Here is a 23,847-nt window from a genome sequence, read left to right as displayed (position 1 = left end):
CTGCTACAAGCACAATATATTATACTATATTAAATTAACATTTAGAAAAACTATAGAGTGGAATGTTGCAGCTAAGCTAATTTAGCATTAGCAAATGCTAAATGAATCACATCTGGCCTGTAGTGTTTACATCTGACAGAATTCACACACATGTAATTTTAGGGGTGAAATATTTGTGCACTAATCACCTAATCATGTTGAAATGTTGTTTTGTCTGGTTAGATATTGTCACAGAAATGTTTTGCTGCTCGTTAGATATTTTATACCTTTGTTATTGGTATGTGCTGATTTCCAAATGAGGTATTATTGGGTGGTTTGAGATGCTACTTGTGCCTTAACCTCTTTATCTTTTATGTCTAACAAAGACTGAAATGAACATAAAAATTAATAATATGTAATTTAAGCTTTACTTTAGTCTGACTCCTGTAAAGATGATGAACTGGCACAGTGGTCAGCATCTACATAAAAACAATGGCTTTTCTTCCTCCCTGCTGTGCTGCCTATTGGATTATTGAGGAGTATAAACACTCAGACCAGACACTACATTACCCTTGAGCGGTTTCACCTATAGCTCTAAATATTTCAGCAGCTGCTATCACTTTAATGGGCCTGTTGGTCTCTGGGTTGCTATGGTTGCTGCGAGTTTCTCCGCTTTAAACAGCACCTTTAAGTTGATGGAAGCATTGAAACTCTCCTTTGAATGCTGCACCTTTTAATAAAAGGCAGGTTTAGAAAAGAAGCATAATAAGTTGTATTTTTTTTTTTTTTCATGCTCAGCTGATCAAAGCTCCTGTTTAGCGAGAAATATGATCCTTACGCTGAGTTAAAGGTGTGTCCCCCCTTTCAGGTATTTGCACAGGACACACCTTTGTGTATGAAACCTTCTGGGATTGCAGTCGGCTGACAATGCCGAAACCAGATCAGAAAGAAGAAATGACAAAAGGCCTAGAGGTGAACATTTCTTTCATTTTTACATCATGTTTGATCCTATCTGTTCCCATCAGTCCGTGTCTTTATTTCACTTTGATTCATCAGAAACTGATCTCTTTTTGGTGTTTACCTTTGGAGTGCTGCTCTTTAAGCTTTAGAAATTATGGATGTCTAGTGTGCTGCTGTGTCGTGATTATAAGTAATTGCTTAAACTTGTGCAACCATTTGCAGCTGGCACTGTGACAGAGGTGTGATGCAATGCTGTTGCTAAAATGGGATCTTGAATGTTTTCTAATAACATGTTCGTAATGATGCACCGATTTTTATGTTGATGTAGAGGACATGAATTTGCAGCAGGCCCTAAATGCTGCCAGAACCATTTTTAGAAATGATGCACAGCAAGTGTAAAGTAACCCCGCAGAGCTTTGAGTAATGGTGCACTGTATCTGTGAAATTAGTGGGGGGGAAAAAACAGGGACATTTATGTTGGCTTTGTCACAGCTTTGGATTTTATTTATTCATTTTCAGTTTTTAATTGAGCATTTTTAATTCAGTGTGGGCGTTAGTTTTCAGTGTGTTGAACATCTAAGATCTGCAGGAAGAAATACAGACGACCACTAGGATATGAAACTGAGCAAAAGTCTGGAGCCACCACCACCCTCCATCCATCCGTTTTATTCTGCATTTCAGGGTCCCAGGCAGCTGAAGCCCATCCCAGTGTCATAGAGCTAAGGTACAACCTGGACAGGGTGCCAGTCGGTCACAGAGTTAACACAGACATGGACAACCATTCACGCCTACGTTCAATTTAGAATCACTAATTTACCAAACTGTGGGAGGAAGGTGGAGTACCCGGAGAGAACCCATGCAGACATGGGGAGAATATACAAACGCCACACAGAAAGACCCCAGACTCTGCTCTGGGGAGGCCAATGAAAATGTTTCTTTGTGGGTTTTTTTGATTAATCCAGATATGCTTTTACTCCACTGATAGTGTGTTTGGAATCTTTGCCTACTGAAAAATGAACTCTTTGCCAATTAGATGGTATCACATAGTGGATCAAAATCTGATCCCCAGTACAGAGAACCGTTTTTTTTTTTCTAGAGAACCGCTTCCCAGTAGTTCAGTTCCTTGGAATTGTTAGTCTGCTTGTTTATCAATCCTGCTTATTGATTCCAGTCGCACTTGCGCTACAATCGGCTGATTTCAGTTCGTGTGCTGCAAGAGGTAAATGGTGGCACAGTCTGCAACGTGGATATGGACACAAAAGAATGAGAGCACTTTGTTTCTGTTCTGGATGCAGTTTGCACGTTGCCAATCTTATTATGCTGCTAACACAACTTTGGCTCTTTGCAAGCACCTGCACAGACAGCATCCTAACAATAAGCCAGTGAAGAACCTAGAGTGATGTTAAAACTGAGTGAATGCTGATCTCAACCCAGCAGCCAAACCCTGAACTTCAGCAGGTGACAAAGGCAGTGATGAGCAGTCAGGCTGCAGCCTCCATTTCTGCCTGTACATGTTTCTAAAATAGACTCACTGTGGCGATCGCTTTGAAGTCTCTTTGTGTGGTTTTCATCCTTGCTTTGTGCTGTTGGCTTTGTGTTCATACCTAAATACTAAGGAAAAGATCATATGAATTACTTTCTCCTGCGAATAATTAAGCAACGTACTGCATTACTTTAAATGTAATTAGTGGGTAAATAACTCTAAAAAGCACAAACATTTGACCATGCAATTAAATTGCATGAATGTAATGTCTTTGATGTGCTGTTTAGCGATGGTAGGCACTCCCAAAACAGAGCCAATGGGATTGGAATTGCTAAAACGCAGTCCCAACCATGACACAGCCTCCACTGTGTTTTATAGATGGCTGTAGACACTCTTTGCTGTACCTCTCTCGTGACCACCTCTGTATATAATGATGTAGATTTGATGCGAAAAATCCATTTGGATTCATTAATAGAGAAAACCTGCCATCACTGATTCTCAGTGCAGTTCTTGTGTAATTGGGCATACCTGCCTCTTCTCCCTGTTCATCTCTCAGGTTCTGTGTCAGGTCTTTGCAGGATGTTTTACAGTTTCTTTCTTAAGGACACAAATTTGACATGCTGTCCATCTGCTGTAGGTTTTTTCTTTTTTCTTTTTTTTTTTCTTGTTGTTCATCTTCTACTTTTCCAGCCCAGTCTTTGGTATTTTTAAAGATTCAGCTAAAGAAAGGGGAACGAATTATACTTTTCTGCGGCAGGCTGCTAGTAGCAAAGTACCTAAAGCTACAATTTAAAGTTGGCTCTTTGCTGAGATGTCTGTTATGCTCAGACACTGCACTAATTATGCCTAAATAGTTCATAGGTCAGTGTTAACTGGCATAAAAAAAATACCTAAGCAAAAAATAACAAAAAACATTCCTCTGTGGTGTGTTCAGGTACAAGGACTAGACTGAAAGTGCATGAAAAAGCAGGGAATGTCCAAATACAATCTTCGAAAGACCTTCAGAAAGCCCAGAGACCCATTGCTCAAGAGCACTTTAAAAAGTGACCAAGATGTCTGGCTCCTTTGAAGCAAAATATATATTTAAAAAAAAAAAAGAGAGAGTTGGCTCAAAACTTTTGCACAGGGCTGTAGGAAAAAGAAGGTACCATCCCAGTCTTTCTGTCTTATGTTTGTGACTCTGATGTGGAAGCAACAAATATGTGTAATTATCAAATGACTGTAATTGGATAGTTGCTGTAGAAACTCTTTCAGAAGCAGCTCACAGATTCACACAGACAAAAGATGTTTTCAGCAGCCTGTATTTTAAACCTTTTCATGACTCTACTGTATTTCAGGTTATTTTGAGCAAGTAGAGCAGTGACTTATGGGTAAGAGTAGTCTGTCTCTCTCTTTGTGCGACAGCAAGTACTGTAAATGAGACCTGTAAATGTAGGTCATGATTTTCCATAACAGGCCTAGAACTGGATTTCTTCAAAAAGCACATTTTAATTCTCAGAAATAAGTGGCTTTGTTCTCGTGCTGTGTCGGATGCTCGTTGGATTGTTTGGGGTATTAGGTGAGTAGAAAGTGCTGGGGCACAGTCTCCTTTCTGTTGCTAGGCCCAAATCCTGACCTATTTGGCTATTAATAGGTCAAGTAACCTGCTGTACCGAATGGAGATTTGAGACATAGTTGTTGCAGGTGTATTGTTGTCCAGGAGCAGCTAATCACTGCTTGAGCTTATCTTGAAAATTGTACCCCCTGACAAAAGAACAAATGATTCTGAAACGGGAGCTTTTGATAATATCCTGTGTATCAAAAACTGATGGCTGTATCGACGTGGGAACCCGGGGGAAATGCAGCTGAAAATTAAGTTGAGAGGCAGTGATGCTGACACACAAGTGAACCTGGCAGTGTGATGTGGACCAGACGGCATTGCAGGAAGGCGAGACAATAGACAGGGTGCAGAAAAAATGTAAACAAACTAATCCAGAAATCCTAACAAACAATGTATAATACCATACTTTAATCTCTAAAATAATCCCATGCTCATATAAAAAAACACCTCGGGGCATACAGGTATTGTTGTGTTGTTGTTGTTTTGTTTTGTTTTTCCTCTTGTAGGATCAGTTCGTTAATATAAATCTGTAACTGCTCTTAGACTTAAACTGCAACAGTTAAGTTAGGTGATATATCTAAAGAGTCAGCTGTTCCATGAATAATTTTTTCATATAAAAAGAGCTTGAGAGGGTTACTGATCTTATAGAGAATTTAAAAAAGTGAAGGAAATTACTTACTGGTTTACTTTCAGCTGCTTAGCTGATATCCACTTGTGAAACTGGATGGGATGAGAAAGGTGTGGATCTGACTGAGAGATTGAGTGGCAGTGCATATCCCTGATTTATGTTGTTTAGATAGATCGATACATTTATATGTCCCATGACGTGTGTATACACCGCATGTAGTAAAACAATCAGTTCAAGATCAGACATTAGCACGCAATATACACACTTTCACTCTCCTTGCATAATAACGTTGGTAAAAATAATTTGCATAATAATTGTGTTGGTCATGTTCAGAAATTTGATGTTTTGAAGAATAAAAGATACTTTGGACCTGCTATTTTATTTTATTTTATTTTTTGTGAACAAGGGCATCAATAGTGCAGTGCAGATGGTAGTCGTTTAAGGGAGGAGGCAAGGCCTTACATCAGTCTCAAACTGAGAAAATGAACTTCATGCTATACTAAAGGAAACTTAATAGCAGAGTCGAGGACAAAACCTCTGCTGGAACATATTTATTGAGATTGCTGATGAGGGAGCCTTGGGTCAACCTGAGAAGCTGCCCCCTGCTGGTCATTTGAAAACAATGCCGGTTTGCCCATTGGCTTCACTTTTCAGGGCCACTTTTTATACAGTCTGTTAGATAGCCTGATGTTGCTTCACTATACTGTGTCCCATGGTTATCTGTGCTTGTCTGTTTATCTCAAACTGTGGCCAGAGTACTACTACTACTACTACTACTACTACTACTACTACAGAGACTACTCTTACACTACCTCAAATATACTTCTAAATTTATTTTACTCTTTTAATGGATATAGTGGACAAAGTGCATTGACTGTGGAGCTACCAGGTAGGAGAAAAGGAGGAAGACCACACAGAAGTTTCATGGATGGAGTGAAGAAGTACATTCAGGTGGTTGGTGTTAAAGAGATGGAGAGATGGAGGCATATGATCCGCTGTGTTGGCCCCTAAAAGGAGCAGCTGAAAGCAGAAGAATCGACTACACTGACATGTGTTATAAGTCAGAATCCACCATGTGTTGCCCAGCCCACTCAGCTGATTCACTTGTTTTAAATGAATCATTTTATGTAACAAAGATTTATGCCCGCACCTTCACCTTCACTTAAAATGGAATTAATCCCTCTTGATCTTTTCAGGAGGTGTGATTACGCAGCACTGTTATCACACCAGTTATAAATGATTAAATCATAGCAACCATTCTTGATTCAACTTCTACAGTCAGCACCTCGCGCCTGTTTGACCAAGCTGCCAACCCGTGTCTTAATATCTGCTGTCAGGCCATAAATAGGAAAACGAAGGCAAATTTGGAGCAGCTGTGAGCTGCATGTAGTTTAATAATTAATCACAAGGCTGGCAATTCAATTTGTAAGCACCTCCTGTCCACAGGTTGAAGAGCTCTGAACAAAACTGCTCCCCGTGTTATTCTTATGTAGACATGTTATGTGGCTTTAAACAGAGTGCGGACCGATGGACAGTTTGTATAATGTACTGCTGGGAGTGGGACTGAGCCAAAGATGAGTCAACAAACGCTTGGATTGGTGCTTTTCTAAGAACTTGTGCATGTACTACACACACACACACACCCACACCTGTCTCCGTCCGACTGTTGCTGTATACACGACATCACGCTTTAGGAAAGTCTTGCACACTTTCCAAGAAAGACACATTTCTGAATTGGATCTGCTCAGAATATCAACGTGGATTAAAAGCAGCGTGCAGCTTTTGTGGTTTGTGTTACAGTGTACACAACTACAAGTTGGACCCTGAGACTTTTAAGGCTGCTGTCTTAAGTGACATGTTTTACATGATGGGTCGTGCTGGTGCCAGAGAGGGCAGCTGGCCTCTCGCAGCTCAGGACGGCTGCTGTGCAGTGTCACATCACGAACTGGAAAGGATAATCACGTTATTCTTCTGTGAATTATGAATTCTTATAGGAATATTAAGTGCTGCCATACAGTATACGTAAACTTAGTCTTCTTGCATGCACTGCTGGAATTTGTACTTGTATGTCCTCATTTTTCTGTAGACTTTCACTCAGCTTGTTTTTTTCCTTTTCACTCCCTCCCACTTCTGCTTTTCCTTCCCTTCTCTTCCCTCGCTCCCTCCCTGTAACCACCTCCTCTTCATCTCCATCCAACTGGTGCTCGGAGCAGCTTACTCATGTCCAGTCACTTCCCACCATGCCTCGCCTCTCACACAGGCGCTTCCTGCTCCTCTCTTGACATATTTTCATATTTCTCTCTGTCTGTCTTTTTGTTTTGGTTTTTTTGTGCAACAGGAGCAGAATGAGGTCCTTGTCTGCTTAGCGACCCGTGCCAGTTGAAGATGATTCACGCAAGGTAAGAAATCCTGCCAGCACGCTCGCTCCACGCTGCTTTCACATTCCTTCTTGAGAATCTAACCGGCCTGCAGTCACTCGTAACTGAAAGCAGATGGGTGAAAAGTTTTGCCTGGCAAAGTGAGCCTAACGTGTATGGGTGGCGGAGATGTTTCTGTGTGGTATTGGGGCAAAGTGAAGGGTGGGCGGGGGTGGTGAGCTGTGATTCGTCAGGAGATGCGTTTAGGGGCTGGGGACTAGAAGCCGTAAATTGGGGCCCCATGTTGTGCGGCTGCTGTGTGTTTTACAGTTGGTCCCCTGTGGTGACGGTTCCCATATCGCCCTCCGTATTGGGACTGCCTGACTTGGTCCCATCATTGTGTTAGTATTCACAGACAAACGCACTTTGTCATGTCATTGTGTAGTGCTGGAAAGTTTGCTTGTAGCCAGGCTAGTGGCTGGGTTGTAGGGGTGGCTCTGTCAGCCTGCTGGTTTGTATTGAAGTATCTTAACAACCTGTATGTTTTCCCAGTAATGAATCCTAAAGATCTCCCAACACAACTTGTCAACTCAAGTGGACACAAATCAGCTCAACAGGTAAAACATCAAGCCTTAATAGTGGCTCATTGGCTTTGGGACTTTATCTTTAATATAAAACATTAAAAACTGTTCTAGTTTTTAATGTTTAACAAAACATTAAGGCAGATCTACAGTTTTAAAAAACAAATCTGAACTCCCATGAGCTGCTGGGCTTCTCATACACAGGTAAAAACCCTCTCGTATTTATGTTAATAGTTAAGTAGTGCTATTGCTGTTGATATATATTAAGTATAATTAGTTTATCCAGGTTCATCCGGTAAAACTGATTTCTAGTTGAAAGTACGCTCCATGGCTTGGGCTGTGGACCTTTTGTTTGATTGTTGGTATCTGTCGGCACACACAGGAAAGGGATCCGTGTTACATCCTGATGTTCTTTTTTGTGAAGCAAAGGCCTGCACAGTACCTGGAAGCGTGTCACAGGGAACTGTGTAGCAGGGAACTCGTTTTGTTTTGGTTATATGGCAGCTCACATGTTTCTGTTTCGAAAAGCGCTACTCTCATTCTGTTCAGTTTTGGCTGTATGAATCTTTCCATGAACATGCTTTCCAAGGGAAACAACAAACTAGTTCCTTTCCTAAGGGGGTAAAAAGAGTGAGCGTCTTCCAGAGTTTTTATGGTGCCAGTGTGAGTGTTGGAACTGCTGTGCGAAGCTGCCCTCAGGCTATTTTTGGCTAAAATAATATATGTTCTTTCATCCAAACAAGCAGTGTGAGCAGTGCTTTCATACATTTTGTAATATTTTTGATCCAGAAGTAAAAGCGAGACATGCAATTAATCACGTGTGATCTACAGAACTAACAGTGTCCTGTATTTTATTAAATTTTTATTACCCTCCTTGATCCCCACATTCAGCCATAGCAGACACACCCAGTTGCTGCTCGCCTTCTGATGTCACAAAATATTTCTGTAATGAGAGTGATATCCAGGGGCCTGCAGGAATCCAATGGGGGCGTATGATATATTCCAAAAGCGATTTGACAGCTCGGTGTGAAGCGCAGAGTTGCTGCAGGAGACGGTAAAGTCAAACTTGACGCAGCTTCTCTTTCTCTCCTCGACTGACTCCTCTGACTTGGCTTGTTGTTGTTCTCTCTCCTGCATGCCTGTCATAGCTCCTAGCTGGCCATGCAGAAGCAAAGAGGGATTGCAGTCTGCAGCAATCACCAGCCATATCACTGTGCTGCTATCTTATGAAGCAAACTTTTTTGGCTTTGTGTATGATATCATTTTGTGTTTCCTCTTTTATTTGACTCCTCAGGTCTCCTGTGATCATCTCTCTTTCTCTGGTTTTGGTAACGCCCAGTGAGCAGCCAGGAAAGCCCTCCCTGTCCTGCCTATGACATGGTTTAACCCACATGCGATCCGGTCACCATGATGGCCTCGGTGGTTGCCAGTGGAAACCGTGACGGACAGTCTCTGGTCTTGAAAGGGGTGGACCCAGAGACCTGCATGATTGTGTTCAAGAACCACTGGGCTCAGGTAAAACACCAGCGCCAAGCTAACAGTCTCAGAACTGTGAAGTCTTCAGCTAGCTTAGTTTTTCACACTAGAAGCAAAGAATTGCTTGCCTGGATCTCTTAACTGCAGAAGTATGCACCTGATATCCTCTAAAAAAGGTTAAACAAACATGTTCACAAACAAAAATGTGGTTAAAAAGCACCCATTTTTCCATTTTCCTTAGAAAATATAATGCGGCATAAGACTTTTATACAGTAAAATATAATGAAACCCTTGTAAAGTGAATACATTGTGCATCTTTATTTACAAGATTTTATTCTATTTAGCTCCTTCCTCAAAACCTGATGGCAAAAAATGACTCATGTAGTCCCCCTATAACAGTAAACTGCAGTGTGGGCGGGGCCAGTGGAATCTTGGCGGTAAAAGGCTGATGGTCTCAGACTCCTGGTTCTTTCCAGCAGCTTGTGTCCCTGTTCACTCCCCTGCAGGACACGGCAGCCTGTTAATCCCACTCCTCCCACACAGAGATGAACAAACTCTGCGCACACTAACATGGGGCAGGGGGACACTGAATAATGAGGACATAGAGGAGCATAATGGTAACTGCCATCTACATTTATGGTTGTCAACGTGACGACTGACCCGAATTAATCAAAATCAAGCAGAATCCCACTTTTGGTTTCATTAGTGTTAAAACTATGCAAGTTTAAAGACATTGTGTTAAACTCTAATCTAAATACATGGCAGATGGCTGCCCCTCCCTGAGCATGGTTCTGGTTTCTTCCTGCTAAAACAGAGTTTTTGCTTCCCACTGTCACCAAAGTGCTTGCTCACAGGGGTTTGTGTCATTGTTGGGGTTTGTGTTTTCTTTGTATTATTTTAGGGTCTTGATCTTACAATATAAAGTGCCCCGAGGTAACTGTTGTTGTGATTTGGCAGTGTATAACTTCTCCAGCTCTTTCTTTTCAGATTAGTAAGTTGCACATCCGCCGAAGACTGGTTGTATAACTAATGTGCCAACGTGAAACATCTGGGGATTTAGTGATGATAAACCGTTTAATGATGTACAAGACATTCAAAGCATTTAAAATTTTGCACAATTGTAGATTTTACACTTTTCAACTTGTCACACAAATGGGATTTTAATAACAACTGTAACTGTGAAATAAACGTGATCACCCTGTTGCAGCTAATACTAAGCAATGTCAACAGACACCTCATGAGTCATGTGGCCGTCTTTGCTAGCTGTCTGCTCAGCTTCATGTTTTTCATCCCCATCTTGACAGTAGCTGTAATCAAAAACTCTGGGCTGGACTCCTTGTTCCGGATTAAAGTTCGATTTGCTTCAGGCAGCACAAATCCACCTCACACAGAGTTTTGTTTTCATTCTTAGTTAATCTCTTGCCTGATAAGAATGCTCTTGACTTGTTTCAGCTCAGAAAACAGTGAACACGCTGTAAGTAATGACCTTGTCTTTGTGTGAGAAGCTCTGGCTGTTTCAGAGTTTGAAGATTAGCTTTAGGTTCATTTGCTGGCTCTTATCAGCTGCTCTCCAGGCGTCACGGAGCTCACTGTATGTGTTGCGTCACGCTAAGTGATCTGTCAGTTGCTGGCAACAGTCTTTAACTGTAGTCTGTGTAGTGTGGGCAGAGTGTTTATGGTGATTCTGTAAAGGTCTCTGATTCATTTTAGTCGTCAAGAAAATCTGGCAGTTTTGTCTGAATGTGCTATGACACATGACTTTTCTTTCCTCAATGGCATTTGCAGTCTTGATTTTTCATAATTGAGTACAGTGACGATCTGTTTTTAAACCATGAATGCTATTCTGAATGATTCAATGTGTCCATTGCTCTGTCTGATGGTTAACTGAAGTTACTGTCACAGACACAGTGAGGCACTGGAGGCTGGCAATATGATACTACCGTCATTTGAGGATCCTCCCATATCTATGGCACTATTATGCCAACATCCATAGCATAACAATGACTGACTGCTCTTGGGAAATATTTGACATTGATCCAGCCTGAGCCTACTTCTTGGTCACATTTTAAAAGACGTCTCTGTATCGCTCATGTTCCAGCTTAATATGTAAAATAATGCCACCAATGAGCATCGTTGGGCAAATCCTGAAAAACAACAACAAAAAACACTGTGAATACTGACCCCTTTTGGAACCGACCATAACGCCACCAGTATAAGGTGGTCCATGATCACGGTTCCATTCTTCCGGATGTTCAGTTAGGGAAAATCTTATCCCCGGCCTCCTTCCTGTTACTTCAGAAATGGAAGGAGAGCCTGAGCTGGACTGATCCCTGTGGCTTGTTCCACTGAGCTCAGGCTGGGATTACAGACTGTTCTCTTGCTGCCATTAGCCATGCCCAGTTATCTCATACACAGACTGTTATTGTCATGGCAGCAGCGTCAGCTTGGGGACACTGGCTCCATTATTGTGACACTGGTTTCTACACAGCAGACACACACACACACGGGAGGGACTGGATACACAAAGGACTGTATTATTCTGTGCAACCAAAGTGAGTTTATTCATACAGTGCTGCTTGTCTCCACTCCACTTCTGTTGAAACTGAACCTGTCTGGAATAAGGAAGTGATTGTACCTATTTGTATTGCATACAGTCCCACTTCCAAAAAAGTTGGGACACTGTGTAAAGTGTAAATAAGAACAGAATGCAATGATTTGCAAATCTCACGAACCCATATTTTATTCCCATAAGAACATAGAAAACGTCTGAGAAGTTTAAACTGAGGCAATTTAGTATTTCATTAAAAAAAATTACACAGTTTCCCCCACAAAGTAGGGTCTGTTTGTCTGTTAGCAATCCAGCATGCGTGGTTTTCAAGATTTAATTTTTAAAATTTTGTGTAACAGTAGATACTTAATTTTGGTGAAAATCAGGTCAATGTTGCACCAAATGTGGATAATCAGTTAAACTTTATGTGACAAACATTTTTTTTTTCTTTAAACTTGGTGACATGAGTACCTAGGCTGGCTAAACGCTTAACCTTCATTTTTTAGCACTCAAGGTGAAAGGTGACGCTGGAAATATTTTTTTTTTTTTTTTTTTTTTTTTTTTAGAAACCATATGGAGTAATAAATCATCTGAAAGGGCATGGAGTAAGGTGTACAATACACCATTTATTTTTAGCAATATAACGCCCTACAACATCGCAATGATGCCTTAACAGGCTGGCATCATATTGTAATAAAAGCATCATAAAACGCCAACATTTCAGTGTAACCCCACCCATTGGGGTAGTTGCTCTATCTGAGGGCTCTTGCTTTGAATCTTATGACAGCAACATGTCTCCAAAAAGTTGGTATAGGGGAAACAAAAGGCTTAAAAATAAAAGGAAAGGGATGGAGTAACTGCCAATAGTAACATGATTGGGTATAGAAAAAAATACATCTACAAATTGTGAAAGAATTTCAGAATAATGTTCCTCAGTGGAAAATTGTGAAGACTGAATATCTCATCTATTGTACATCATTATTTCATCAAAATATTCAGAGACTGTCGAAATCCCTGTCCTTGGGGACAAAAATCAATATTGAGTGCTTGTGATCTTTGAGCCCTCAGGCAGCATGTTCTAGTGCCCATTTAGTTTTGTATTTGGTTCTTCTGTAAAATCTGTGTGTGTGTGTGTGTGTGTGTGTGTGTGTGTGTGTGTGTGTGTGTGTGTGTGTGTGTGTGTGTGTGTGTGTGTGTGTACGGGTTCGTACTATCCTGGTGGGGACTTTCTGCACCGTGGGGACCAAAATCCAGGTCCCCTCGGGGTTGAAAGCAATTTTCACACTCAAAATGCGGTTTTACTGTCAGGGTTACAATTAGGTTATGGTTAGGTTTAGGGTAAGGGTTAGGGTTAGGCATTCATTTTTAATGGTTAGGGTTAGGGTAAGGGGCTAGGGAAAGCATTATGTCAATGGGATGTCCCCACGAGGATAGCAAACCAGACGTGTGTGTGTGTGTGTGTGTGTGTGTGTGTGTGTGTACGGGTTCGTACTATCCTGGTGGGGACCAAAATCTGACTTTTACTATCCTGGTGGGGACTTTCTGCACCGTGGGGACCAAAATCCAGGTCCCCTCGGGGTTGAAAGCAATTTTCACACTCAAAATGCGGTTTTACTGTCAGGGTTACAATTAGGTTATGGTTAGGTTTAGGGTAAGGGTTAGGGTTAGGCATTCATTTTTAATGGTTAGGGTTAGGGTAAGGGGCTAGGGAAAGCATTATGTCAATGGGATGTCCCCACGAGGATAGCAAACCAGACATGTGTGTGTGTGTGTGTGTGCGTGCGTGCGTGCGTGCGTGCGTGCGTGCGTTTAGACATCTTTCTTGGGACCAGCAGTCACTTATGGGGACAAAATGTCCATCCCCACGACTTTGAAGGCAGTTTTGAGGCTCAAAATGTGGTTTTAGTGTCAGGATTACAATTAGGTTATGGTTAGGTTTAGGCTGAGTGTTTTGGTTAGGTATTCATTTTTGATGGTTAGGTTAAGGGTAAGCAGCTAGGGAAAGCATTATGTCAATTTGAAGTCCTCACTAAGCTATAAAAACGAGTTTGTGTGTGGTGATCAAAAAGGGATAAAATTATGGTGAAATTATGCAAAATCACTTAAGGTAGAAAAATGACTTTCCTATTTGAAAACAAGCTTCTGACTGAAGTGATGTCATGCAGGTTTCAGTTAAGTGTCTCTCAATTGCTTGATGCCACCTACAGAGGTGACTTGCACAAAAGGTTTGCTAACCTTTGGTTGGTGCTGTGGGTTTCCATCAGCCACTCCACTGGCTGAATTTACTGATTCATACACGTCTTATACCACAGAGGTTAGATCAAATATAATAGGAGTTTATCTGTATGACAGACACTTTCTTGGGTGACTTAAAAGTCTAAGGTCTCATCTGTATTCTATTTTTGCATGAGCAATTAAAAACCAGTGTGCTTTTCCTCTTCTCTTGTACTGTAGGTAGTGAAGATCCTTGAAAAGCATGATCCCCTGCGCAGCAGCTCCGCCCTGCCCTCCCTCAGTGTCATCAACCTCACCGCCGGCTCTAGTGGCAGCTCTCGTTTCGGCCCCATCCCTGGAGACGAGGCAAACGCGGTGCAGAATTATGTGGAGCACATGCTGTTCCTGCTGATGGAGGAGGAGAGCGGTCAGGCCGGAGCCATGGGCCCCATCCTGGAGTTTGTGGTGATGGAGAACGTGATGGAGCGTCTGTTTGTGTGGAGCCTCCGTCGAGAGTTCACGGACGACATGAAGCTGGAGCAGCTGAAAATGTACGAGATGCTGGTGGGCCAGGCGCGCCAGCCTCTGCTGCACCACAAGCCCATCCTGCGGCCTCTCATGATGCTGCTGTCCTCCTGTTCGAGCACCACTGCGCCTGCGGTCGAAGCCGAGCTGGTGTTGCTGCTCAACCAGCTGTGCTACGTCCTGGCGAAGGACCCTTCAATTCTGGAGCTGTTTTTCCACACCAGCGAGGATCAGGGAGCCACCAACTTCCTCATCTTCTCCCTGCTCATCCCTTTTATTCACAGAGAGGGCACGGTGGGCCAGCAAGCCAGAGATGCCTTACTGCTCATCATGTCTTTGTCTGCTGAGAATGAGCGAGTGGCCAAACACATCGCAGAGAACACCTTCTTCTGTCCGGTCAGTCCCAAATGGAAGCTCAGCGGCTCACTTTCTGTAAAATTCAAAAGGAATCGTTTTGTCCTAAATACTAAATAATCCCACTCAAGCAATAACATTGGCAGCATTGTTCCCTGACATTTCTGTGTCTGGGTGTCATAATTAGTCAGAGAGCAGATGGTGATTAATTCATGGGCTCACTAAAAAAAAGCAAAAAACCCAAAACAAGGGTAAATAAAAATCTGGCACCAAATGTGTGGCATTTATAAGATTACAGCACGGCTGCAAGCTAATCCCATGTAAATAACGTCATTTATTCACGGCTGCAGACAGTGCTTTCAAAATGAGGTTTGAATGCAGACAGAATTTAATTGGTTCCACTGGTGTCTACAAGAAGGGCACAGCGGAATAATGCTGTAGAGGAACGTGTACGATACTACAATACTAATAATGCCACGCATCTTACACTTTAATTTGGTTGTGCTGGTATAGCCTGTGTTGCATTTGTAAAGCAGTTCTTGGTACTTACAGTGCAGGCATACCCAGATCATCAAGTTACAGACCCCTGGGCACAAATATGCGATGGGCACTCACCAACTTGATTTGATGATTATAAGTTTTTTTGCTGCTTGAGTAATTAGACAGATCATATGGGAATGTGTGCCTGTGGAGAGCAGGGTACCTTACACTGTGCCCATGATATATGTTTTTATGATCAAAAAAAAGTTTAAGAGAATCAAAATCTGGTATTATTATTTGGTGCTTGGGTGGGCCCTCAACTGTGTCTGAGGCTGTGGACATATGCCCAGAATGCCTGGATAATCTGGCCCAGAACACAAGGATTTTGATTGATTTTGAAATTAAAGCATTAGTTAGAATAATACGCCAAACACGTCGCATCTCAAATACTGCTAAAGGTCTCCGAGCTGAGCTGATCCATAGGAGGCATAAATCCATCTGTATGCTGTGCAAGGAGAAAGCAGCAGGCTGATATGTAGACTGCTGCATCGCTTATATTTGCATTACAAGTTACAAAGCAGAGGCCAAGAAGTGATTTACACTAGTGTTTTAGCTTTGTAGTAAAACACAGTAATAAATCTGTTGAAGCTTAAGGTAAAACTGACAGCAGAGGAGGTGTGTGTGTGTGTGTGTGTGTGTGTGTGTGTGTGTGTGTGTGTGTGTGTGTGTTTCTGCGTCTGCCATATGGTACACTACCTCATTAATGTTTAATGAAGTCTGTAATATTCTCTCTGTAATCAATTTATGGCAGATGATTTTTAATAGACTTATATTACATGATGCATGTATGTGCAGCACAGTGTGCGTTTTCCTATGTTCAGGTAAATGGTCCGTTATAATGTAGCTGTACTTACCTCATGCATGAGAGTAATGGGAATATCATTATTTTAAACAATTTGTCTCAATGATGCAACCAAAGAAAATTCATTATTGGAAGTTAAAAGTAAATTCCACTTAGAACCACAAATTTGAATTATATTTTGGTGCTGGAGGAAACTTTAGATGAACGATGCATAGATTAAATATAAAAACCTCATTTGGCAGGTGCTGGCCACAGGGTTGAGCGGCCTGTATTCATCTCTGCCCACTAAGCTGGAGGTCCCCAATGAAGAGTGGCACTGCCTGCACAAAGAGGACTGGCTCCAGATGCCATCACTCATCCAGTTTCTCAACTCACTGGAATTCTGCAACGCTGTTATTCAGGTGAAGATGTGAGCTGCACGATAAAAGCTCTGCCTCATGAAAAATGTATTCACGTGTGATAAATGGCTGCAACCTCCTGCCTGGCTACACGCTTGACTGACATGCTCCTTCATATTGACTGTTCCCAGGTGGCCCACCCTGATATCAGAGACCAGCTGGTTAGTTACATCTACAATGGTTTCCTTGTGCCTGTCCTTGCACCAGCACTCCACAAGGTTAGCAGTAGCACAATCCTTTCTCTTCACCTGGGTAAAGGGAAGTACTTGCCATTCTGCTGTTTCATTTCCCAATTACAGAAAGCGGTTATTCTGCAGGACGACACGGTGTGTCAACAAAAACATACAAGCATAAATACTCCAAAAATGACTCATATTTCTTCCCCTCTACCCAAGGAATTAATTGAGCTGATAGATATCACTGTCACTGTCATCCATTAAATATGAGCTTGGCATCAGAAAATCCATTAACTGGGCTCTGTCTAAAGGTAAAAAGGACACTAGTTAGGTTAAACTATCAAGAGAGAGTTGGAAGAAAGTGTAAGAAGACCCATATTCTAGGTTATTTAATGTATAGTCAAGGACATCATATTTAATTCTATATAATGCAATGATTTGTTTAGTTCTTTTATAATGAGGCAATACCGCACGCAATAATTAAATTACCTAATTTCCCTTGCTTAAATGAATCCTTAATTCAGTACTGCTGCAATACAGAATCAGGTTTTAATATTTGATCATTTATTGTGGCACTCACACAATCTCTGCTGACTGATTCCTGTGTGTGTACAGGTGACCCTAGAGGAGGTGATGACCACCACAGCTTACCTGGACCTCTTCCTACGAAGTGTAACCGAGCCAGCACTGCTGCAGACCTTCCTCTCCTTCATCCTCCTTCACCGTCACGAGAATGTCCATATCTTGGATACTCTAGTCAGCCGCATCAACACACCTTTCCAGGTAACCCAGCACACAGCTAAGTTTTGCCATGCAGCACCTAGAGCATGGCTCAGGTTTAATAAGCCAGGAACAGGTTTTACAAATGGTCCCAGATGCTCTTTCTACTGTTACAGGAAACATATGTGATTGTTTAACCAGTTCTCCTATATTGTGAAATTTATTGTGCAGATATCTTCAGGACTGAATAAATTAGTGTTTAAAATTTGCTCTGTGTCTCTCTGACTTGATTAAACTCTGCAGTTGGGGATTGTGTCCTTGGCACTCTTCCGCACTCTCATTGGTTTATACTGTGAAGATGTGATGCTGCAGCTCGTATTAAGGTGAGCGGCCCACACGCTGACACGTCCCACTCGTGGTAACATGCTGCATCTAATTGCTTTACAGCACGATGAGCTTTTACTCTCAACCTCCCGCTGTTACCATCTGCCCGCTGTCCCCTCCTTACCATTCTCTGCCTACAGCCACACGTTGGCTTTCCTGACATCTCCCTCTCATATGCCTCCCCAGGTACCTGATCCCCTGTAATCACATGATGCTGAGTCAGAGACGTGTAGTGAGGGAGCGGGACTGCTATTCGGCCTCAGCAGCGAAAATCCTGGCGTTAACGCCATCCTGCTGCTCTCCCGATCGCAGCCCGCCGCCACTCCGGCAGCTGGACTCCATTCTGTTTTCCAAGGGCGGAGAGACTCCCGACAATTCGGGAAACACAGGTAACAAATAGAACAATCGAGTATTACTTTTGCAGGGTTTTTTTGCAGGGTTTTTTTTGTGTTTTTAGTAAAATGTATGGCCACAGTGACTTTGGTATTATGAAGTCTTTTGTCCAGCATGTTTACCGCCTTCCTGAAGCCTAAATTATTAATTATGCATTAACTACACTGCAGTTAATTCTGCGTTTTCAGGCAGTTGAATAAGTTGGTTGTGTTGCTTTTCGGTACAGACACATATTTCCAAACATCAGATGATGATCTGCTTCAAGGGAGAAGCGCTTCGCCTCCTGCTGTGCCAGACATTTGATTGTTGTTTAGACGGTCTGTTATCTGTTGTTGCTCCGTTTTATTTTAATTAATTATTTAATTTTTATGTAGTTTTACTGATCCAAGCTAAATCTAGGGAAGTTCATGCTGTGCACTGCAGGGAACATCTGTGATTGGCTCATGCAGGCAGATCATCACACAGCGATTTGCTTTTGCTTGCTGTTTAATATTAAGAAAATTCAATCAACTGCACAGCCCAAATTCATAGGCTGTCAGAATTTGCCACAGGTTTCTGATGGTGTAAAACAGTTCTTTCCTGTTTGAAAAGCTTGATTCTTTTTGCTTAATATGTTAAAATGCACACTGTTAACTGTATTTCACGTTACAGAACAAAAATAATAAATTAACTGTTAACACCTTTTCTTTTCCCAAGGAAAGATTAATAGACAGTGTCTGTTGTCATGGCAACAACAAACTTTAAAGACATGTAATACTTTAAAAATTATTAAATGCTCTCAGATCTTTCTACATATGTTACATTCCTGATAGACATGGATAATAAGTATCCATATCTGTCAATACCCAAGTAGAAAAGCATGGCCAAGTGCTCCAATTATTCCTGCTGTTGGTTAGTTAGTCTAACTGGCTGAATAATGGCCTCAAATCAACTCACTCAGTCAGGTAACTGAAACGTTGGATATTATAACCTAATAACATGTCAGAAAATTTGGCATAAATGGTGAAAAAAAAACAAAAAACAAACATCCTTTAATGTGGTGGTTGAGGAACTAAAATGAAAATGGGATAATTTATTAATGGAATGTTTCCCAAATCTGTTCAGACATATGGCGCACTGTAAGGTGTAGATCTGCATTTAATTGGGAAACCAACATGTAACGGGGCTGATTGTGAGTATTTTATCAAATAGCGAGATCTCCCGCTGTTTCGATGCATTACATCACTTTACCCCCTGTAGTTACATGTCAAACTCATTAGTTGTGCTCTGTGTGAGTGCTGTGCTGAGGCCCTGCACACCAGCTTTTATCAACAGTTCTCATCTGATTTTTTTCTTTCTTTTTTTTTAATCAGAGGAAAAAATGAGTTTCTCTGAAGAAAATGATGGCTCAGGAAACTCCTGCACCATCGGGTCAGAAATCTACCTGGATGTCAGTTATCTTCATTACCTCTACGACGCCCGTCTGAGCATCAGCAGCTGCATACGTGCCTGCCGGGTGTGGTCAGCCCCGTACGACGGCGAGGACCCACCTCCTGAGAAATACCAGCCGGGCGTCCTCGAAGAGCCGGGGCTAACGAGTCGGCACCCCCAGATCGCTCTAAAGAAAGCTCAACATCCCTTTGCATCGCAAGCAGGATCCTGCGTTCCGCCGGGTACAGACCCGCTTCCCGTCAACCAGCTGGAGCTGGAGTGGGATGACAGTTACGACGCGTGCCCCGTGCAGACTGCCGATGCTCCGGCAGAGAGCAGACCTCCCCAGCCGCCTCCTGCTGAGCCCCCGAAGCACATCCAGGAGATGAGGAGAACAGCACGAATGTTGGTTAAAGGCTCATACATTGAAGAGAACGACTTCCAGGATGATGTCATGGTGTACGATCTCATCGCAAAGAAAGACTCCGGCGATGTCGAGCGCACCAGTAAACCCAGTGGCTCGCAAACGGAAGAAACCAACCCAGGCTCAGCTGACGTTCCCCTCAAAAATGGGCTCAATCTAACACTTCCAAGCTCTGCGATGATTGATAATAGCAGGAATAGCTTGGACGCAAAGGCTAATGGTCAGACGGATTGCAACGCCAACCTCCAAAACACGACTGCTGTAGAGTTGGGTGACGATCTCTTGGCTCAGTATGAGGAGCTCATTCGCACTTTGGACCCCGAAGCAGGTGGAAAACAGGTCAAAGCTGACAGAGAGGTGAAGAAGCCCATCACACCTGTGGAGGTGGTGGAGGAGGACGAGATGGATTTCGCCTCCTTCTCTGCTGAAACGCCAGAGCCCGAGAAACTGCATTCACCATTTGGGACAATCAACAGGTTTCGCAGCGGGAGTGTGACTAAAAACCATTCACTACCTTTTACAGGTGAGCTGAGGAATATCTTAGTTCTGTAGGAGTCTCATCATTTGTTCAAAAATGAATTTGGAAAGAATTTTTATTTTGAACCTCCTTCCCTGCAGGTCCATTCATCAGCGTGCTTTTATCCCGTCTGGAGAACATGCTATCCAACTCGCTTCATGTCAACCTGTTGCTGACGGGTATCTTGGCCCAGTTAGCTGCTTACCCTCAGCCTCTGCTGCGCTCCTTCCTCCTCAACACCAACTTGGTTTTTCAGCCGACTGTTCGCTCTCTTTACCAGGTAACCCCTCAAGTTTTGAGGTCTTAGGTGGGGGATTTGGAAATACTTGGCACTTTTAGTTTTAAGTCGATTGTCTTTATTTGAGCCTTAATCATATCACCTCTCTAAATGGTGCACATGCAAATCATGTTGTTTTTGCTTTGTGTTTTAGGTACTAGCCATTGTAAAGAACCAGATAGAGGAGCTGGCTGCCAGCAAGAAGGATTTTACAGAGCTGATCACTGCTGCCCAACACTGGCTAATGGCTCGGGAGCCCTCGTTCATAGAAACAGGTGACAACAGCTCAGATTCTCCTTTTCTGTTTTAGCTCTTATTGAAATCTGCACATGGCTCTATAACAGTATGAAAAATCAACTATCTATTTATATATCTATATATCTATTTGATTATATTGTGAGAACCCATAAGCTACCCTGCTAGCCCTGCCAGGACTCCCTGTTCTGTGTGCCAAGAATAGTTTGTTTGTAAAAGCTTTCTGGGAAGTATTTTGGTAGTATCCAGATGGTTAGTAAGGCAGATTGCATTAGATTTACTGTTTATTATTCCTCAGCCTTACCAGCATGGTGTTAAATATGGTTCAAGGCAACATTGGCATTCCTGATTGGTTGTTTTTGGGCTCCTGCTTGGTACCAGAATAAATTTAACTGCCTGTGCTGAGTTCTTTAAGTCGTGTATCTTTGGAGTTGAGCTGCTTTCTCTTTCTAGCCCTGAAGCTTTAGCCGTGGTTTTGAACTATATTCCCTGTAGGTTCAGAGCTGTGCAGGCTTGAAAAAGTGTTGTCAGAAGAAAGGAATTTTAAAGGGAATAATTTAGACGAGCAGAGCGTAGTATTTAGAAATCAGGAAACAGAAATATGTTTAGAGAATATCTTTGAATCCAGACTTTTGCATGTACAGTATGTCAGCGTATTCACGTGGTTGTTAGTCGGTGCAACTCATTCAATCTTTATTCTCACAGACAAAAGCGGCGGCAGCAGCGGTTCCAACCACCACGAGGGGGGAAGGATCCTAAAGAATTCACCCCCACCAAAACCCAAAGCTATCTCCCTGGAGCGGACCGAGGTCTTCGCTACCGTCCTCTTCACTGAGTTCCTTAAAGAACTGGCTGCAATTGCACAAGAGCACTCCATCTTATCTTACATTCCTATGGAAGAGTAATTGTGTCCCATTAGGCCTCCGTCAAGAGTCCAGCCTAACTAGGAAAGATTATAAAAAGAGTCTCTTTTGATATTTATGTCCTTTTTGGGCAGCGCTTGATAGAAACCTTTTTAGATCCAGTGATTTTTATACAACTACTTTTTAAAAATATAGAGTATTTATTTTCCAAGCAAAAGAAAAACTTCATGAACTTTTTAAATGTATTCATTCCACTTCTGGAAAGAATTTGGCAGCCAGGAGGATTTCTAAACTTTGACCAGTTTGTTGAAGCCTTTCACCAGCCGAAATGTTCATGACTAAGGCTCCAGCTCCACCACTAACCAAAGACTGTAGACATTTAAAGAATTAAAGCAGTCATCAGCCCTTATTTGAACCGTCTGGGTCCTGACCTCAACCCGAATGTCTTCTACAACCAGCTCCATCCACAGTACGACATCCGCTGCTCAGTGTGGTACTCGATATTACTCAGGTGGCCTTTCGGAAGTGTTGCATCTATGGATCACTGCAAGGTGCAGTGCTGGCAACTTCACAGAAACGCACCCAAACTTTGTTCTTATGCAACTGTTGTGACACTTAATCCTTTGGCGAAAATATGTCTTCACGAAGGGGTGTTTCCACAAAATCATCGTGTAAGATTTAGATTTTGTTTCCTTCCCTGTTGATTGATGACGGTACCTCAGGAGATTTTCTTAAACAGCTGTAGGTGAAACGATGCACTAGATTTCCACACTTGTGGCCTCTGCGCCTTTCCATATCTGCGAAAAACCGACAAATCAGGTTCAGCAGTGACGTATTTAATTGTCTGCCTTACCTTTATGATGCCTCATAATGTACATATTGTATGTTCTGGTGACATAGCACACTATGCAAATCAAGAATAATTAAGTTCAGCATATTTCGTAATGGGATGGGGGTATTTAAGCTCTTTTTTTCTGTTGCCATTTTTTTTCTTGATGAGGTTAGTTGCTTTTTTTTGTTTGTTTTTAAGCGTGCGGTCCTTTGTCTGCTGAGGGTGTTGTGTTAGCTGTGATCAGTTTGAAATTTCAATCATAGTTCTACATCTGTTGAAAATCAGTTTGGATTGTGTTGAAGGCAGCCTGCTTTGAATTGCCTTTAATTTAGTCTGCACGTGGTTATCAGTATAACGAGATGCTATGAGATATACATATATATTTTGTTACAAAGCATGCTTCTTCTGAATGAACCTTCCAACATAGAAATACTTGCAAATTGTTGTCTAAGTTATGATTTCACTTCACAATGTTGCCTGATTTGTGAAGGAGTTATACAGGAGCAATATGAAACTTTGCAGCATGAGCTGAAAATGTAGGTTTTTTTTTTGTTTTTTTTTGATTGAGCAGAAGAATGTGTGAACTACACAGAGTAGGTCAATGATCTTATCTAGAAGTTGAGCTGAGAAGGTTGGACTTTACTTTAGGTTTAAATCTGAAACATGAAACTTTGTTTCTTTTTAAATTGTTTGATTCCTACTTGATACAAATACGTTTTTTTTTTTTCTTTTCTTTACAAAACGGCTCAATCTACAAGTCAAAGCCATTTTCAGGACTGCTGAATAGGTCTTTATGAATGTTGCAGAGCACTTTATCAGCCTTCTAATACCACAGTGCCACTCACTGTCTAACACCTCTGTGGCACAACTGCAGTTGATCAACCAATTTCAGTAGATTTATCTTCCAAAGACTCATCTGATACGACTCTTGATCTGTTTTGTGTTCAAGATTTAACCAGGCTGCTGTTCACTGTTGTCTCAGATACAAAGGAATGCCTCTGTTAATAATAATAATAATAATTAAAAAAAACCTTGAACTTGAGGTGTGTGTGTGTGTGTGTGTGTGTGTGTGTGTGTGTGTGTGTGTGTGTGTGTGTGTGTGTGTGTGTTGAGTAAACATTTTCCATTTCCAAGCAGTGACTAAGACACGC

At 42.0% G+C, this 23,847-nt stretch overlaps 1 protein-coding gene across 3 annotated transcripts in view; it reads left to right on the top strand.

Moving 5' to 3' along the window:
* Positions 1-23,727, top strand: part of fhip1aa (FHF complex subunit HOOK interacting protein 1Aa) — a 30,667-nt gene extending 6,940 nt beyond the window's left edge. For 2 of the 3 annotated variants that reach the window (XM_063476068.1, XM_063476067.1), the window contains exons 2-13: positions 6,989-7,049; positions 8,883-9,103; positions 14,067-14,747; positions 16,290-16,448; positions 16,577-16,663; positions 17,237-17,404; positions 17,645-17,724; positions 17,912-18,114; positions 19,471-20,475; positions 20,571-20,749; positions 20,901-21,021; positions 21,707-23,727. In XM_063476068.1, coding sequence (XP_063332138.1) covers positions 8,996-9,103; positions 14,067-14,747; positions 16,290-16,448; positions 16,577-16,663; positions 17,237-17,404; positions 17,645-17,724; positions 17,912-18,114; positions 19,471-20,475; positions 20,571-20,749; positions 20,901-21,021; positions 21,707-21,906 — 2,991 coding nt within the window. In that variant the 5' untranslated portion in view covers positions 6,989-7,049; positions 8,883-8,995 and the 3' untranslated portion in view covers positions 21,907-23,727. Of the gene's footprint in view, positions 1-6,890; positions 7,050-8,882; positions 9,104-14,066; positions 14,748-16,289; positions 16,449-16,576; positions 16,664-17,236; positions 17,405-17,644; positions 17,725-17,911; positions 18,115-19,470; positions 20,476-20,570; positions 20,750-20,900; positions 21,022-21,706 lie in introns of those variants that run through there. The other variant, XM_063476069.1, reaches the window with a different exon arrangement.
* The last annotated feature ends 120 nt before the right edge of the window (positions 23,728-23,847 follow it).

This window comes from Pelmatolapia mariae, linkage group LG6, assembly GCF_036321145.2.
Source record: "Pelmatolapia mariae isolate MD_Pm_ZW linkage group LG6, Pm_UMD_F_2, whole genome shotgun sequence".
NCBI classification, from domain to species: Eukaryota; Metazoa; Chordata; class Actinopteri; order Cichliformes; family Cichlidae; genus Pelmatolapia; species Pelmatolapia mariae.
The sequence above is the reverse complement of the archived record's forward strand: the minus strand, read 5'-3'. Positions and strand labels throughout refer to the sequence as shown.